Source organism: Aythya marila, assembly GCF_965140915.1.
Source record: "Aythya marila genome assembly, chromosome: 6".
Classification (NCBI taxonomy): domain Eukaryota; kingdom Metazoa; phylum Chordata; class Aves; order Anseriformes; family Anatidae; genus Aythya; species Aythya marila.
In genome coordinates this window covers 12,767,593-12,780,374 of record NC_139047.1, presented here as the reverse complement: position 1 = coordinate 12,780,374, position 12,782 = coordinate 12,767,593, and the positions used below count along the sequence as shown (strand labels likewise).

General features: G+C 38.9%; 1 protein-coding gene across 6 annotated transcripts in view; it reads left to right on the top strand.

Moving 5' to 3' along the window:
* Positions 1–2,788: 2,788 nt before the first annotated feature.
* ADAM23 (ADAM metallopeptidase domain 23) overlaps positions 2,789–12,782 on the top strand; it is a 73,543-nt gene continuing 63,549 nt past the window's right edge. For all 6 annotated transcript variants that reach the window (XM_082763438.1, XM_082763436.1, XM_082763440.1 and 3 more), the window contains exons 1-3: positions 2,789–3,024; positions 4,150–4,376; positions 11,905–11,981. In XM_082763438.1, coding sequence (XP_082619564.1) covers positions 2,859–3,024; positions 4,150–4,376; positions 11,905–11,981 — 470 coding nt within the window. In that variant the 5' untranslated portion in view covers positions 2,789–2,858. The remainder of the gene's footprint in view (positions 3,025–4,149; positions 4,377–11,904; positions 11,982–12,782) is intronic.

The window sequence follows — 12,782 nt, the reverse complement described above, 5'->3', positions numbered from 1 at the left end:
ACCACACCTGAGAACTGCACTCGCCTGATGGCACAGTTCAGCAATGGCTGCTTCTATTCTGCTGCTTGTACTGCCTGCATCCTGTGGTGCTATACCCTTCAGTCACCCAAGGACAGTCTTAAACTGCTGGTTGGTATCATTGCTATTACAGAAGTAACTTCTGAAGTTCTTCTTTGCTTGGAAGCTCCCCATTGAGCTGAATATTTGAGATTCCAGTTTCCTCTTCTGTAATGATCATCGCTATCATTAACTTGATTGCAAGAATGGTGTGAGAACACTGGCTAAGGCTTACTGCTTGATAAATCAGTCATCTATGTTTGTATCTCCTGAACTTCTCTCCTTCATATTCCATCTACAAGAGAAATATTTCTGTTTCTATTAAACCAGGAAATAGTTTGTGTCTGTGAGCAATATCCAGGAATACTCCGCAGACCCCTTTGTTACAGGACCTAACAGGATTCTTGAAATAAGTGTTACATATTTGAAAGTAGGTTGTTTCACTGATGTTGAAATCCAGAAATTTTCTTCATATCCCAGTAAGACACACTCCTGGAATACTCAGTCAGGAAGACCAATATTATTTATGCCTTGGGTAAGGAGCAAGTTCATTAAAAACATATTCTATATAGAGACTTTTCCAAGTCAAGCGATACAGTGACACTTTACTTTTTTTTTTTTTTCTTTTATTTCAGGAGATGCTGGAAAAAGAGATTAGATTGCGTTGAAAAGCTGTGTCTTTTACCACTGAGGTAACAGAGCCTAGACTGATATTTCCAGACTAGCTGACAAGTACAAATAGCCAAGACTACTATCAGCAGTTTTGCATCTGAAGCCTTATGATTTGAATTGCAACATTACACAGTTTCATTCCACACGTTCCCTGACCCCCATCCTGATAAAAAAGCAATTAATATAAAAGCTCTGGACAACAGTCTGCAGCTGTGATGTAAGATTTATTTATCACCCAGATTGCAAGTATGTGTGTACCTTGCGTAATACACATTTTTCTCAGAAGCACTGGCTATCAGCATTTTTCTGCATGTCGCTGACTCAGAGGTTCCAATTTATTTCATTGGAAACAGATGTTACCACGATAATCCATGCTTTTGATATTTTGCTTTTGGACATTTGCAGTGCAATCTATTTGAGATTACTTCATAAGGTCTTTCAAAGATGAAAGCAGGTTAAATAAAAAAGGCACCTGTGGAGGCACTTAGTGGAGTATTTCATCTGGAGCTGATTATGCTCCTGAACTGAACATGCCCACCTGAAGCTTTTTAAGTTTTATAAAATGCAGCTTGAGCTACATCATGATCAGCACCTGGGAGACTGAGCATGCCTGCTTGAAATGGTGCTACGTGATTGCTTCTGCTGCAGACTTCTGCTTGAGTCAAAAGGGCTCTAGAAAGTATTTGTGGTAACGGACCTTTGTAGGAAGAGGTAATCGTTGCTTTTTCACCCCATTTTCACCACTGAATTTGGATAGTAAAAATAAGAAATGATAGTTTGAAGAATAGCATTCGCTGTTGTTAGACTTATGTTTTTTTGTTGTCTTGCGGTTAAAGTTAGTTTCTGGATTTAAATTTTTAACTGTATGGCCTACTCTTCGATTCTAAGATATGTTTCGACTGTACTTATTTTGGATCTAGGTACACTGACATAACTGGTCCTTTGGTATGTTTACATGTTTATGGGGATAAATGAGGAGCTGCTGTTGGTTGAAAGGTTCCAGTGATATTTAACGATGAATATCTGGGCTAGATGGACTGCATGAAAAGTGTCTGGGGAAAATGGGCGTTGAGGAATGCCAATTTTATACAGAAAATGGGTATAGGTTTCTCCCTAGGCCCAGCCAGCAGAAACCCTAAGGAGTTTCCTGTCATTTCTCACCCCAGGTCATCCCGTGGCTTGCTGCTCTCCGCCATTACGTGCCTGGATTCTGAGCTTCCAAAAGTAGCACCTGGCTGACCAGCGTGAGGTAAGCAGCATGTGCAGATGCAGAACGATTTTCTAAAACAAACAAACAAACAAAATACTGCTATAAACTCATCTGCATAGCAATCGATGATTTGTCAAACTGCTTATTCTTTCTAAACTAGCAATAATGATAATTAATTTAGTGATACAAAGCCACGGTTAGTGCTGGCTGGGCTCTAAAGAAAAATTAGGTGAAGCAGAGAAAGCTTGTCTTTTTGTAAAGCGGTGTGGTACTCAGATGGCTCTGCTTTGAAGGAATGACAGAAATACAAAGGAACAGCCAGGCAAAAAAAAGAGAAACATCTTTGTTTCCTCAGCAGGGAGACCTGCACCAAAATAAAACGCATCTATTCTGGGCCATTGGAGAAGTCTGTGGGCAAAACGCGTGCTAAGAGCTCGGTCTCTAAACTGCTTTGAGGAGAAATCAACAGCGAGGCTGAACACGCAGCTTAGCTTTCCTCCAGCCTCCTGAAGCCGCGGGGCGCGCACGCAGCAGCGCCCTGGGCGTGTCGGCGCCGTTATTTCTGCCTCATGGCGGTGGCTCCCGGGGCGGGGGGGGCAGCAGCACAACGGACAGCGACCGCGCGGCGCGCGTGCGCCCGCCCTGGGCTTGGCGGTTGGCGGCGCGCGCGCGTGGGGGAAAGGGCGGGTATGGGAGAGGGGGGGAGAAGCGGCGAAGGTGCGCGCGCGCCGCCCGCCCTCGCGCTGAGGTAACGGGTAACGGCTGCCCGTAACGGCGGCGCGAGGAGCCAGACGGGCGGGAGCCGCCTCTGCCCCCCCCCCCCTCCCCTCAGCCCCTCAGGCGCTGCCCGCCGGGGGCCGGAGCTCCGCGCTGCCCCCCGCCCCGCCCCGGCCGGCCGCCCCCCGGGGCGCTATGAGCCATGAAGCCGCCCGGCAGCATCGCCCCGCGGCAGCTCCGCTGCTGCGGCCGCCGCCTCCCTGCCGCCGCCTGCCGCCCCGCGCTCCTGCCGCTCCTCGGCCGCCTCGTCCGGCTGCTGCTGCTCCTGCTGCTGCTCCGCGGCTCCTCGTGCCCCCCGGCCGCCGCCGGTGGGTATGGCGGGGCGTCTGTCCGTCCGTGTGTCTGTCTGCGGCCCCCCCGCGCCCCTACCGACCCCCCTGCCTCTCCCCCGGCCACTGAGCCCCTGTGAAGCGCGCTGCCGCCGAGCCCTTTCTTCCTCCGCCCCTTCCAGCTTTGTGTACGTGCCCGCTCCGGCGTCTGGAAGCCCGGGGCTCGGATAAGGTTTCCTTCGCTTGCTTATTTAAAAAAAAAAAAAAAAAAAAAAAAAAAAAAAAAAAAAAGAAAGAAAAATGTCAGATTTCCCTGCCTCCGCTCTTCTGGGGCTGGTGCTGCAGTGGTTTAGGTGGAGGGTGGCGTGAGGAGAAACAGGCCGGTGAGGTATGCGACAAAAAGCAGGCGAGCATAGGTGGGCTTGGTGTGCCGCGGGGTGCGCGTCTGGCTGGGAAGCTAACTTGTTTGGGGCCGGATTTTGTGTGTGCGTTTCGCTTATTCACTTTTGAGCGATAATGATAACGTGGAATGCTGGATATTGTCGTTTTGCGAATCGTTGCTGTCAATTTTACATTGCACGTTGGTTGGGCGCGTTTCGACATTTTAACGAGGAAGGATGCAGGATTTCAACTGACAAGGTGCCACTGAAGAAAAGGGCTCTTGTCAAAGTTAAGAGTAGGAAACTTCCCATTATGTAAAGAGAATGGATTAGCATTCAGAGTGCATGAAGTTGCAATTCAGTTTGTCTTGGGAATATAGGAAGTATCCTTAGCGTTTCTACAGGCGTGTGTGTATGTATATGTATTTTTTTCTGTGCGTATACGTCTCCTGAGAGGGAAGAGAACTTATCCCCTACATCTTTCTTTGCTAGCTAACTACATATCCATTAAGGTTTTTTCCTCTTGGTGATTGAAAGGCATTAAAATATTTATAATCCATGACTGTATGTGAAAATATACATGCGCTTAAATAAGTAATGTTATTTCTGAAACCATTTTGTGTGTGAAAAATGAATCAGATCTCTCTCCGTGAATAAGCTGTCTTTTTGTTTGCTTGAGTTATTAATGAAATATTAGAATACTGCAAGCTAAGTATGTTGCTTTTTTATGGAAATAAACATATTCTGCCGTATAATTTATGGCTGGCATATCTTTCTTTCTCAGACCTGCATTGGAATGAAACAGCAGGCAGTATAGAGGGAGTCCTGGCAGATGAAGAGAGTACATTTCAACACAATAAAAGCAGCAGCAGTAAAAATAACAGCTACAGCAGTGCAATCCAGAAAGAAATTACACTGCCTTCAAGACTAATCTATTACATCAACAAGGACTCTGAAACCCCTTACCACATCCTGGATACTAGGGCAAGGCACCAGCAGAAACACAATAAGGTAGGATAAAAAGAGCCTTATCTGCAGAATTCAGGGAAAAAAAAAAAAAGTGATGTGCAACTGTGTTTGAATTTTGCAGATTTTCAAGACTTAATGTTGGTCCTCACCACCATTTTTAGGCATTAAAATAGGATATGTAATTAAACAGGAATGCCATTTCCCTTGTTTTAATTAAAAAGTTATTTTAGATTTCAGAATGGTTCAGAACCTGAGCTGTAGATAAAAATGAATGGGATTTATGCAAGGCTGGCTTGTCTTACCAGTGTATATTCCAGTGGCTTGACTTACGTTATACTATCATCAGCAAAATACTTCTTCCAAAATAACTCCATTCTGGAGAAATGTTTGTATAGGGATTTTCTTTAGAATCCTGATCTTAAAGCATGAGTTACTTGACATTGAGTGCATCATGCACTACCTAATAAATGCAGTATTGATTTTCTGCCATTGTATGGCCGGTGAAGACCACTGTAAAGTGTTAACAGTTTGTGTCAAAATCTGAATACCCATTGCTGTTTGTTTGTTTGTTTTTGAGGGGGGAGAGCTAGTGTTTTATTTTGTACAGATACAGATAATAAATAGCAAAACATATTTTCTGAAATTGTATGGACTAAATGATTTTGGTTTTGTGTGATAACTTGTTGAAGAGGTAAACCTTTTCTAACCTATGTTACTTAAGAGGTGCCCCCTAAAATTATTCCATTATATTTTTATAAATTTATGTTTTAAAAAATAATTTCTTACAGCAGGTTTAAAAAAAAAAAAAAAAGCAAAGTGAAGGTAAAGAAGATTTGTATAGGAAGAGGCTGCCATGGTAGAAAAGAGAGACAGCAAAGCAGATAAATGTGTAAGATATTACGGAAAGACTTAACTATAGGGAAACTCTTACGAAGAAAATTACATTTCTTTTGAAATCCTCAGAAGAGGATTTATTATGCATCATGTATGCTTTTGTTGATATTGATTATGTGAAATTAACATGGAGTTACTGTATAGTCTTTGAAATAAGCTGTTGTTGTATAGTTTCAATATTTTAATGAGAAGAAAGATTGCTTTCTAACTTATTCAGATGTGCCTTTGGGTACATCTAAATATACCAGTCTGCTATGGATGGAACAGAAAAGCTGTCCCATTGTTGGAAAATGAAGTTACTTAAAAGAGTACTACCTTCAGAAATAGCACCCTAACCTTTTTGAAGCATGCATGCTTTTGGCTTGCAGAGCAGTTGAAAAGGTCTCAGATGTTATTTAGGAAGGAATAAGCAACATCAGTGATACATAAAACAAAACAACCTTCTTTCCTTCCTTACCCTCTCATTGCTCATGCTGAGAGAATGTGCTGTTTATACAAACATTAGAAAAATGGGAAAAGCGTAAGTTCTTTGAAATTGTATCTTCTCTCCTAAAGCTGTTCACTATAATGGTGTTAGTATTTCCTTTCTTTGGAGGAAAGTATAGACTTATCCCCTGACCCCTGGGGAGTTGCCTGTGAAGCAAGACCATTCTTTTCAATAAACTTGTACACTGGGGATTTTCTTTGTCACTTCTTTGGAGAGCGATACGGGAAGAAAGCGATTTACTAATGGTTGGAGACCTGGTTTTGGGAACAGTGCTTTTTCCATGTTTATATGTGAGGATTTTCTTGGAAATCCACAGAGGGGAATGCCTGCCAGTCTCTTAACTTGCCCAGCATTTCCACAAGAACATTGCTGCCGTTGCCTATCCTTCCTGCGTCCTACCATATCTCTCTACCTGTTGGGGTAAAGCTCTGCAGAAATCAGTGCTGACAGAATTGGTATTGATTTCCCTGAGTATGCATGGTGCTGAGCCTTGTATAAAGTGGATCTTTCCACTCAGTGTCCATTTTAAGCCTAGGCATTGCTAACACTGCAGTTTTCCCAGAGAAGGGTTCTTAAAGTTGGGTCTTCATGGAAACTGACATTATGTTGACTTCATTCTTCTGGCATGAAACTTACATTGCTTTGATCCATTTAATTGAAGGAGAGGGTTGTTTATATTCCTTGCCTGGATTTTTTTTTTGTTTTTGTTTTATCTTCTGCTCTCAGAGCACCACAAGGGGCTTCCCCTTCACCTCTCTGCCCCCAGCTCATGTCTTTCTTTGCAATGAAGTCTTTGCTCTTCCATCTGTTTCACCAATAATAAGATGCTAATCAATATTTTGTTTATTTTGTTCTGTTGAACATTCACTCTAATCACCTCTTACATCCTAGGCAGAGTTTTATTTCCCTGATTACAAAGGAAGACAACCCTCAAAGAAAATACAAAGCAATTGGCTTGTGAAAAATGTGCATGGCGGGGGAATTGATGATTTGGGGGAAGAGGACAGACGTGAATAGGGGATGGACTTCTTAGTACTTGCTTTTATCCTTTCCCAGGATTGAAATAAATGCTATATTGTAGTAAATCCTGATGTGAGATTTTGCTGCCTCCCACACTGCTAATGAAAGGAAATAGCAGAAATACCTTTGTAGCTGGGTAAAGAAATAAATCTATATTTAGGATTCATTGTTTGCACGTGGGGGGAAAACGTAAAGACAAATTTGATGACCTTATATACATTGGGCAGAAGTGGAATTAAAATACTAATATTTTTGGAACCATACATCCTTTAAGATGAATTTTCTTATCAACCTTAATGGTCTCATTTATAGGCACATGATGTGGATATACTCCCTAACTATGTATATTATTCAGTGGACCCCCTTTCAGTGGCACCTCATTATTGTGGCCAGAAGAATATAAACCATGTGGATAGTTTGTGGGATTAGGCTTGAATGCCTCAGAAATGCTGAATCACTATGGAGAGCAGAGTGGTACAAGAAGTTATGTATGCACGTGAAGAAAGAAGGAAAGCTATAAAAATATGAGAATGATTGAAATAAAATTTGTTTTTCTTTAAAAGCCTCTTCCTAAAAGTAAGGATCTGCAACCTTCTTTACATATGGAGAATTGAAGGGCTGGAGAATAAAACAGTACACTGGAGAATCCAAAATTTAATTTTTATTTTATTTTTTTTTTTAATGCTGATCTTCTTTATCCACTTTCTACTTTTGAATTTGGTGAAATACCATTATAAGAGGGCATATGTGATCTAAACCGTGGGTAGAACCTCTCTCATTCCTTCTTGGTCTTCCAAGATTTTTCCTGGTGTTAACAAGAATGAACATTCAGCATAGTTTTGACTGTGTGAAATGGTGTCTCTCCAAGGCAGACAGAGTTCTAGTGTATAAACTCTTTTCTCTTTATGCTCTAAAATATATTTTGGATACTTGGTACTTGAAGACACTAAAATCTATGCACCTCAGTTTCCTCATAGTTAAAGTTAGCTGTTTTCTTTGATTTCTTCTGAAGTTATTTTTAGTGTGAAATGCTCAAAATAAAATAAAATAAATGAGCACCTGCTTATAATAATCCGCTAAAGAAGCTTGCAAGAATCCTGAAACTTGCTGAAGAGCTATCTGCATTCTACTCCTTTGTCAACTTTTGCAGATGGATGTAGCCTTTTGATAAGCTCTTAATTGAACCAGAGGACTGCTTTCATACGTTTTCATAGTCTGCATGTACCAGATTGCTAGGACCCATTGGGAAGACTACATGGGTCATGATTTGTCACAGAATGCCAGGAGCAAACCCTTATGGTGGCCAGCAGAGGGAGAAATCTCACAACATCGGATATGATCTCACAAAAATGGAATTGGTAGAGAAAAACAACTCAGGGCAATCATACCAAATTTTGAGTGGAAAATAGCTTGAATGATACACTTATGAAGGAAAGCTGTATCTGCTGGGCAGCTTCTAACTTCTTAAATTACTGGAAATTGTAAGTTCTCATAATTCATAAGGAAGCAATGTATTTTGTCTTAATAATTCTAAGCTGTTAGTGTAATTTTCAGAAGGAAAGGGTTTTTAAGACCCTAACAACTGAAATAAATGTGTTATAGTAGTTTTGACTGCAAAGACAAGACAGTTATACCTTCCTTCCCCCCCAAGTTCATTTTGTGCTATTTTCCTTGGGGTGAACACTCCACTTGTGGTTCTGTTCAGCTTAGCTGTTCGTCGCTCAAATTACGATGATATTCCTGCCAGGCTTAATTCTATGTTACCTTGTTTTAAAGGTTTTGAAGACTAGTGGGTCTCAGAGCTTCTTATGCAACTTTAGTATGTAGCATGCTCAAATTGAGAGGGAAAGCATTCTTAAGATGAAATGAAAAGAACATAGTAAAAGAGGTGGTATTGAAGAAAAAGCAGGCCTGTTTTGTGAAAGATGAAAGATTATGTGTGGTTAATAACCTCTGAGTGATCATGTGAGGTCTTAATGAAATACGGAGAGAAGTCCTATGCATTAATTTTATTCCCTTTTCCTATTTTAGGATAAGTCTTCACTTTTATTCCTCGTGTAATGAAAACTGATCAAATTAGTGAATGAACTTCATGTAGATTATGTCTATGAGTTTAATAGACTGTTGGAGAGTCCTTGTAGTATTTCAGCTGACATTTGCATTTTTTTTTTCTGAATTTTCTATGGTGCGGCTTCCATTTACAGTACTTGCAAATTGATGATTTTGTGTGCTTTGTCTTTTGATACTATATCGAATATGTTTTTATATATTACTAGTGGCAACACTAGTAATCCTAGCATCTGGAACAGTGAAGAACAGTGTTTGTCTTTTTTTTTTAAATTTGGATTTGAGTGCAGGAAGATGTTTAAAGATTCACGCCCTTCCTTAACTTGCTCTGCTATACTTGATTAGTAAGTCTTTGCTGCAGAAAAACTTCATGTAATTTTGCTGCTTTGCAGTTGGAGCAGCCCACAGCTGTCAAAGCAGGAACCTCTGCAGAGGTTTTTATATAATAAACATGTACAAAGGTACTTGGTCTCCTGCATACATAAGTAAAGAATGCTCATGCAGGTGTGCGCAGCTGCGTGTATGGAAGTGGTACAGAAAGGTGATGAGTAGTATCTTTCATATGAGTACACATGGCGTAATATCTAGTCTGTATATTCTTCAAAGTGTATACTAATCTACTTTATATTCTTGTTTGAATTTATGTTTCTGTGTAAGTCAGAAGAAGCCCATATTTCAGATTATACTTTTAGTCATTGCATTACAAGGTAGCTGATAAGAGAATACTGTGAAATGATCAGGATGTGTAGCAGAATTCCATTGATAATTTTTTGAAATATTTCTTGCCATCATGATGATACATGGCAATAGTAATAGCTAAAACACCTGGTGACAACTCACTGGTGGCTTTCTGCTAACTTGTTACAGGAAAAAATGTCAGTTTCAGGATGAAACATTTTAGTTTCATTATTTTTATCTGATTTTAGGCTTATGGCTTTCATGGGTGGGTATACATTATTAAACTGGATTAACAAGGTCTCTATTTCACTGCAGCAGTAGAGTATCATGTTCACCTGAATTCAAAACAGTGTTTTTGCTAAACAGCAAGGATTTAAAATCTCGTGTTCTTTTTATAACCAATGATTTGAGCTGAGTTTGGTGGAGGACGTGCCCTACGGCAGAGTAGCAAATTACCGTCAGTTGCTTTTCAGTAATTGCTTATATGTAAGAAACTACATCTATTGTAAGTGACATACAGTAATAGATAGCAAGGGTGTGTTTTTATACAGAAGCAATTGTTTTCAGAAATAACATTATTATTACATCTCATACTACAGGATGATCTTTTTCTGGTATTACTATAAACTGAGAATACAAGTTCCTTTAAGTAACTTTAAATTTTGGAAACATAAAAAAATATTTGATGGTTTAGAAATGACAAGAAAGGATATTATACACGTGTCACCAAATGGGCTTGATTGGACCAAAGAAAAGCTATAGCAGATCAGACTGGACATCCACCTAGCTGTCCCTAAGAACAATCAGTAGCAGATGCCTAGGCAGGGATGGATGTATGGGTGTAACATTCATGGAGTGCTACTTCCTAGACTGGTCTCCTAGCCTCCAGTTGCTGGGCCAAGGTCTTTTGGGAACCAGAACTCATTGTTTGGATTTCGTAGCCCTTGATAAGAGTTCCCAATCTTTAGGTTATGTAGTTTCTTTTATGTACATGCAATTTTTGGTATCTGTGATGTCTTGTGCTGAAGTTTAAGGATTTTCATGTTTCAGGAGCTGAAGACATTATTACCAACATGCCATGAGTACTTTTGAAATGTGTTTTATTTTTTTAGGTGATAATGTCAATTCTTGATGCTTCAGCATCCTTAATCAGTGAAGTATGTTGAAACATTGGTTAATCTTTCTGGAAGGAAATATATTCAAGAGTTTCGTTTAGTTACTTGGTTTGTAATTGGCTGTCAGAACAATAGTAGTGACAAAACCAGAAAAGATACTTAGGTAAACAAATTACTTGGTATCTGTTACTTACAGGTAATTGTTTAGTCTTGATACTGCTACTGTCCTAAAAAGTGTTTGGGGAAAAAAAATAAAAAAGGTATTTCAAGTCATACTAAGTCTGTTAGGGGAGGTGAAAGAAACGCTGCACCAGGATCAAACTGAAAAGAACAAGAGTATATATTTTTTTCTAAGCTAACTCTGGAAAAGGAATATAGTCACTTTTGATATTATTGTTTTGTGCAACTTCTGTAAGTAGAGTGTTTGGGATCACTGGTAGTATCAGTTCTAAAGCACTTCATAAAGCATGTTAATGATAATCTGACCTCTTCTACCCTGATGAAACACTGTCTTCACAAAAATAAACTCTTGGACTATCTCTTTTTTTTCTTTTTTTTCTGGAAAACAGCTGAACACGTTTTAAATGTCTTTGCTTTCATTTACAACAGTATAGAAAAGAATAAAGTACGTGATTAATATATTTGAGAAAAAATGAATGTCCTTCAAGTTAACTGCCTATATGAGACTAGCTAACTTTATTTATTTATTTTTTTTTATGTTGAGCAGCATCAGTCTTCTATACGTTGGCTTGGTTACAATGCCAAATATAAAGCCTTTAATTGTGAAGGGATTACTTTGAAAGAAGTCTTTCATAACATGTAATACAAGCTTTGCTCTGATTTTCTTACTTGCAGCTTTGTATCACAAATGCTTTAATTATTTCAGGCCTTTTAAAGTGAATGAATGCAATAACATAATTAAATGAACAGTGTACTCTGTTACTTATTATTTTGTTACATAGCCATCTGGCTATGGCAAAATACAGACATTTATATGAAGCTACATTTTTGTTTGTTTTTGTGAGGAATGGGTGTGTATATTTGAAAGTACTCTTTTCAGGTACTATTTCAGGTACTTCTCTTTTTTCCTGTACTGTCTAAAAAGGCAAATCCTTTTGAATGTGAATTTGGTGCAAGGGCAAAAGTTTTAGTGATGCAATTCATGAAAATAAGCATTTTTTTCCATAACTTTGCTTTTTGCAGTTGTTTCTTAAAAATACTTGTTGCAGTGATTATTTTAATAACTTTATATTTTTAATAAAAATATATTTTATATATTTTTAATACTGTTATGTGTTCATGTTTACAGGCTGTACATCTGTCCCAGGCAAGTTTCCAGATTGAGGCCTTTGGCTCCAAATTCATCCTTGACCTCACTTTGAATAAGTAAGTGCACAATTTCAGGTTTCTTTCTTTCCTGTTCTAATTGTCTTCAGCTTATGATACAAGGTCATAGCACATGAAATTCCAAGATCTATGGAAAATTATGCTGTTGTCCAAGTTTATTAATACAAAATAACAATTAGTGTATTTTAAGCAAGGTAGATGTTACCCTTACTGACATCCGTACTGTACCTTTAAACTTTTATCTCTCAGAAAGAATAAAGGTACCTAAAGATGAAATATATAAAGCAGTGTCTTGGGCTTCAGAAGCCTAAACCTGACAGTGAAAATGCAAAGCATTTGAAACTTATATTTACTCTTACATTTGTAAATGATCTTTATGATTACTAAGTATGTATTAATATATTGTTATAACTATGAATTTAAAATGTATTGTTATAACTATGAATTTAAAATGTATAGTTCAACTATAATTACATTGCCAGCTGTTAAAATTTAATTTCCAGTAATAAAAAAAACACCCCGATGATTAATAATAAAGGACTAGCATTTTCTGTGTATTCTGTCTATGGTATTTTTCTTCATACTTCGAGGCAACAGAAACAATTGCAGAATGATTGACTTTTGCTACCTACTGTTTCTGAACCGGTGTGTAGTAACATCATAAATCACAGTAAAATACAGTGAACATGCTTCATATGTAGTAGAGAAATGATGATAGCTATCAGTAATTTAGTTCCCATATTGTAAATGCAGTAAGCATGGAAATGTTGTAGAAGAGAGATTACCGTGAATAATGTTACAGAAAGTGATGCAAGTTGGTCTACATCATTTCTATTTATA